This window comes from Aplysia californica, unplaced genomic scaffold, assembly GCF_000002075.1.
Source record: "Aplysia californica isolate F4 #8 unplaced genomic scaffold, AplCal3.0 scaffold00331, whole genome shotgun sequence".
Lineage (NCBI taxonomy): Eukaryota > Metazoa > Mollusca > Gastropoda > Aplysiida > Aplysiidae > Aplysia > Aplysia californica.
In genome coordinates, this window is record NW_004797601.1 from 573080 (window position 1) to 579090 (window position 6011).

At 37.2% G+C, this 6011-nt stretch overlaps 1 protein-coding gene across 1 annotated transcript; it reads left to right on the plus strand.

The window, feature by feature from the left end:
- On the plus strand, positions 1–4695 carry LOC101848368 (respirasome Complex Assembly Factor 1). Its single transcript, XM_005102579.3, has 4 exons — positions 1–271; positions 884–987; positions 1608–1737; positions 4046–4695. The coding sequence occupies exons 1-4, from the start codon at positions 149–151 to the stop codon at positions 4094–4096; spliced, it is 408 nt and encodes a 135-aa protein (XP_005102636.1). The 5' UTR covers positions 1–148; the 3' UTR covers positions 4097–4695.
- Positions 4696–6011: the final 1316 nt, after the last annotated feature.

A 6011-nucleotide genomic window follows, 5' to 3' on the forward strand; every position in this document is an offset into this window, starting at 1 on the left:
GTGTAAACAACATGGTGGACACGTTGTGACTTGGGATTATCAAGCTCAGAATTTACCAGGCTGTGAAATTGCTGGCATCTCAATTCTGAATTTGTGGTTGCCATTTCCAACTCAATTTTTAAATTATTGATAGCTTTATAAACGAACTATGGCGAATTCTAGTGCCAAGAAATCATCAGCGAAAGCGAATGGAGATGATTCCAACAACGGTGGAAACTTGATTTCTTTGCTATCCAAAGCTGTGACACCAGAATTTGCATGGTCGGATAAGGTAAAGCCGAATGAGGTTTTCTTACTCATCGTAGCTGTAGTTGGGGATATGGCTGCTTCTGATCATAACATAACGTTGTTACTGAGTTTAGATCAGTTCTTTGATTCACGATGTTATTGATTATTATTGTAATGTTACTGTCATTACTTTACTTACTTGACAGGCCATCACAGAGATCAATGTTGAATAACAGCAAGGCAAATTAGATCTAGAATCTAGATCTAGATCTAGATCTAGTAGCATTTGTCAACATGCATCATAGGTTTGAATTTAAATGTTTTAGGTTATACCTGATATTTTGTCTCTGATTCTGTATTGCATATATCCATTTCAGAGTCCCTTTATTAACACTAGATCCAGTCCTGCAGAGTGGAAAATGAACTGATTCTGTACAATTATTTTGCTTCTCTCTCTTGTTTGGATAAATTACCTTTCTGTAAAGTGTGACTTGTCAGATAATACGATTATTATCAAATTTCACATAGAATCAAAAGACAAAAATCTTTTGATGACGATTTTCTCATCTGCCTCTACGTGTTTTTTTCTTGGTGTTTTTTTGTTGTTGATGTGTCTATAAATTTCATTGACCTTTATTTATATCTCTTGCTGCAGGATGAATTCCTTGATGTGATTTACTGGATGCGACAGATTCTTGGTGTTGTCCTAGGACTGGCGTGGGGCATCATTCCTCTCAAGGGGTTTCTTGGGCTTGCATTGTAAAGAAATTTGTCTTTTCTTTTGTTCTGTTCTTTGTCATGTACACGAGTTTATGTTCACATACAATTCATGATCTGAACAAGGTGTTAAAATGTTCACTGAAAATTACAGAGGTAGAAAACTCAGCGGCTTAAGAAAATACTTTGGCGTTACGTAAATTCTTCTTTCTTGGCTCTAAGAAAATAAAATAAAATAACATGTTCTCAGTAAATGTTTTAAATGGATGAAGTAAACTTCTATGGATAAAATGCTTGACAAATGTTATTATTTGTTACTTTGCTTTCTTGAAGCTACATCTTTTCTTGAAAAAGACAATTTGTGAGGCGGGCTGACAAGATGAGTTACTTCTCAGATTTTAGTCCTGTGGACATCGATAGATATATATGTCAAATTTATAGGTTAGGTTTGCACAATTTATTTCATGAAATTATATAAGATACATATATTTAACTTGGAAGAAAATGATGTTAGTTGAAAATCTACAAATTTGATGTGTAGATTTCGGCTGACATCTCCATTTATGGACTGCGAGAGTCAACTCATTTTGTGAGCATGCCTCACATTTTAAGATAATATCAGAGTTCCTTGAGTACAAATGACTACTCTTTGTTCTCCCCAGGTTCTTACTTGTGAATGTTGCTGTGGTGTATATTTATTACAATACTTTTCAAAAAGTTGATGAAGAGGAATATGGTGGAGCCACGGAAATCCTGAAAGAGGGATTGATGACGTCTTTTTCCTCTTTTCTGGTGAGTAGAGTTTTTTTTATTTTTTGTCACAAAGAGAATAATATCTGTGATTTTTTGTGTCTATTTCATAGCTGCAACTTTCCTGCTAAATAGCGGAAGCTCCGCTTCATCTGGCTTTTCCCGCTACTTTCCTCCTTCCTCCGCTGGACCGCTCTCGGTCACAAATTGCGATACTTTTTTTTTTTACACCCGGAAAACACCGAACCGTGAGAGAGACGAAAACGCGGGTTGCACATGTCCGCCCGTAGCTTTCTACTTCCGTTCTTCTAGGCCTAGCAGCGCTAGTTTCACATTGTTTATTGTTGTGGAGCAACATAGTTTCGATCGGGCATCGGGACGTTGGTGCGCCGAGTTGTCATTGAAAACGGCTGAAATTTGAGAGAAATTGATGCAGAATGCAAAAATAAAAGGAACTGGAATGAGAAAGAAAGAAGCAGCTGGTATGCAACTTGAAAAGTCCATTAGAAAATTGAACTAGCCACTTGCTGCACTTTGCTGCGTTTGGTGCGCTAAAGAAATCGCGGCGTGCGGCACTCCTGTACAATTGCGGTCCCGTTTGTTTACATGACGGCTATTGTGGCTGTGGAAGTGAATCTAGATCCAGATAATCTATCTCTAGATACAATCTAGGTCTACATATATTCTAGATATCTAGATTCTAGATCTAGATTAGATAGCCTAGGCTATAATTTTAATTCAGTTTAGATCAATAAATAAGAAACACACTACAGGGGCACTAAGTGCAAACGGGACTGCAATTGTACAGGAGTGCCGAAATCGCTCAGTACAGCGGCAAAGGTGTTGCCTCCCTGATCCAATACTGCTCTACATCGATGTACAAGTTTAAAGGGAAAGAAATCTTTTTATGAGACACCAGCTGGCAACAAATACTGGATTTTTAGTCACCAAGTCCAAACTGTGTCAAATTGACTCAAATGCTTGTTAGTCAACTTAGTTCCTTTGTTTTTTTGGTGTTTTTTTTAGGGGGGGGGGGGTTCAAATACATTTTAATTCAGTTGTCTATGGATAACAAATATGACAGTTTTCCCTTCCAAAACTATAGGCTAGATTTTCCAGTATAATATTGCCTCTGGATCTCACTGGTTTTACTCTGGCCTTCTGAGAGCACGCAAATTTCCTCTTTTTTTGAAATTCTTGAGTGGCAGCTATGCTATTTGAGTAACTTCTCTAAATGGAAAACACAACTAATTCGAAGAAAATCCGGCAGTCCACCAGATTTGGGTTCAAGCAGACTCGACTATATTTATTGTGATTTTTCTTCTTGACAGATCATCAGAATGGGTGGTTGGCGGGTGCTCAGGTGTGGTTTGCTTCTTTTTTCCTATGAAACATCTATCGTCCTTATCTCCCCTTTCTTCTTTTTTATGTTTGTTACTCTCTTGTAACACCTCTATTCTTCTGGCGCTCATATATGACCTTATGCAGTAGCGAGCGCCATAAAACCTCTACTAAAACTAAACTAAAATCATCAGAGGAACACATAGTATTTCCCCACTTAGATATTCTTATTCTTCCGCTGTCTTCTGGTTTTTGGCTTCTATCTTTGTTATTTTGTGGCAGAGTTGAATGCCTTTCTAGATACAATGTAGGTCATGTAAGCGACAAAGCACTTGCTTCAATGTCAGAACTCCAGGCTTAGTAACTACAATAATTTGGACCTAACTAAGCTTCATATGTCGGACTTTTGTGTGGTAGCACATCTGTTGACCTTTTAGGCCACAGTGCTTGACATGTTTTTTTGTCTTTTGTTTAAATGTAACATGTTTGTATTTTTGTCACAAGGTCGACGTCTTCTCAAGTTTGAACCTATACTATAGGCCTATTTTGTTTTGTCAACAGAATAGTATTCAGCAGTGGTAAAGAAGTAGCAGACTGATACGGTTAAAAAAATTATCAAATTGCCAAGCTAGTTTAAAATACAGTGGAAACTGCTCCAAGGGCTACTTGTGTAAGACTGTCACTTGTACACAAGGTAATTCCTCACAGCTACTTCCCATTCTCTCCCCCTACGCTTTTTTGACATCATAATGACACTATGTAAGACATCACCTGTATAAATTGATGACTTTTCGCCTCAACTATGGATGGCTGTGTTATACAGTTTCGACTTTTGGCGGTTGGCTGGTGTGGTTTGTTCCTTCTTTTCCATCAAACATCTATTGTCTTTTCTGATCTCTCCTCCTTTTCTGTGTATGTTACTCTATAGTAACAATTCTATTGCGTTGCAAGAGCCCTAAAACTCTTAACTAAAGCAATTTTGGCTTTACCTGTCAGTGTCTTGTTTCAGGTTGCGTGGATCATTTTGTACTCTGCCCTCCACACCGAGTCCACATTATAGCCCCCTTCTGTCGGACTGACAGCTGATTTGTCAGCATCTTTCACGGAAGGGAGCCTTCATAACTTAATTGCAAAGGATGAAACAGTTGGAGAGAGAGAAAGAACGAATAAGAGAAGTTGAATTGTGTTGTGTTAGTCTGTTTGTATGATTTGTTGACATTTTAGGGGGCTCAAGTAGTACATTGCTGTTTTTGTTTTCAAAATATTTTAATTTCTTTCTCTTTCCACTCACAAATCGTTGCTCATATATCTAAATATACATGTTTCATTTAAAAAAAAAAAAAATTTGAATGATAATCCAGGTTTGCCAACCATCCCGAATTTCTGAGGACTTTCCCAGATATTGTAACCGGAAATTTGAGAAAACATAAAATGCACTAGCTGAAACCAGTCCCACTTGATGTAATTGTGTTTGTTGGTACGTAATTTGATGTTATAATGCTGGATGTCCCTGATTGGGATTTGAAAAAGTTGGCAAGCCTAGTAACCCCAATGGCCTTTTTCACAAAACTGACATCTGTTGCTCCCATGCAATGGTTGTATAGATGTTCTTGAGGAACTTTTTCAAGAACAGAAATGTTATTTTTACAGAAAAAAAAAGAATCCAGTTGGACTCGAATTTTACCTGGTGATTTATCATTACAGGAAACAGTAGTTCTAGTTGTTGCTTAATCCCATCCTTTGCTTTTGTGACCCAAAGTGACATGCATCATCGCACTTCGGTGTGACTTGATGTGACGTCGCTGTCTTGGTACTAATGTGACATGAAAATTCCCCATTGTGACAGCCATTAGCCTCTAGTGGTGAACGCCTGAGCAGCAGTTAGTAAGGATTGGGTTAAACCTAGGATTTGTGCAAGGGTATGCGCAGTTATAATTTTAGACTTTAGGCTTCGCAGGCTTTGCTTTTGTCTTGGGGATAGACTCAGATTATCCAGATAAATAATCTTTTTTAATGCAGTTCGTAAATGGCAGTGATGAAATAGTTCACTAGGCTCTGCAGACTTTTTGTCCCTGATTTTTTTGTCTTGTAACCAAGTTGGCCATTTCCATTTTTAGGAAGCATTTTGAGAAACATGCAGAATATTGTAATTGGTCGCTTTTAAACGCAAGGGGGCTATCCCGAAAAATGCTGTTTTGAGAAAATCGAAGTTAAAGTTTTCTGCCCTTGTTCAGTTTCTTTAAAAGACAAAGAAAGTTTTCTCACTATAACCAAACAAATATACTCACCAACCAAACCAAACTTCTATAGGTAGGGCAATGCCCACTTTTGGTATAGGTCAAGATTTCTGGAAACCCCCGAAATCTGGGTTAGCCCACTGGTCCTTAAAATCGACCAATTGTTTTAGTAAGAGTTTTACATTGCTTGCAACACAAAAAGGTCAAATAAGTGTGGAAGATTAGAGGGTTATTAGAGAGTAACATACAATTAAATTTATAAGGAGGAGGGATAAGGATGATAGCTGTTTTGACTACCATTTTGATACTGGTTGGCGTTGTCAATGTCAAGTGGAAATTTGTGTTACTTCCTTTAAAAACAGTTTATCTCACATTGAAGATAAAACATTTTTGGTGTACAAGTTTAAGAAGTTGTGTGCTTGCGAAAGTGATTATGTATAATTTTATGACTAAAACCATTAAAAATGATTGTAGATTTTGTAGATTATAGATAACTGGATTTATTCAAGATTTATTCCATTTTCTTTAATTTTTCTCATTTTAAACGTTTTTTTCGGACATTTCCTGTACCATCCTTATATTTATATTATAGTACCATTGAAATCTTTTCCCCACTAATGAAGTCTGTGTGTCAGTAAGGTTTGACATTTCATGTCACTTTTACGCGTCAGAAATTTCAAGATCTATTGTCATGGTAGCCTAACTTTTGTCCCTCAAAAAAGAGTCCCCAGTTTCCTG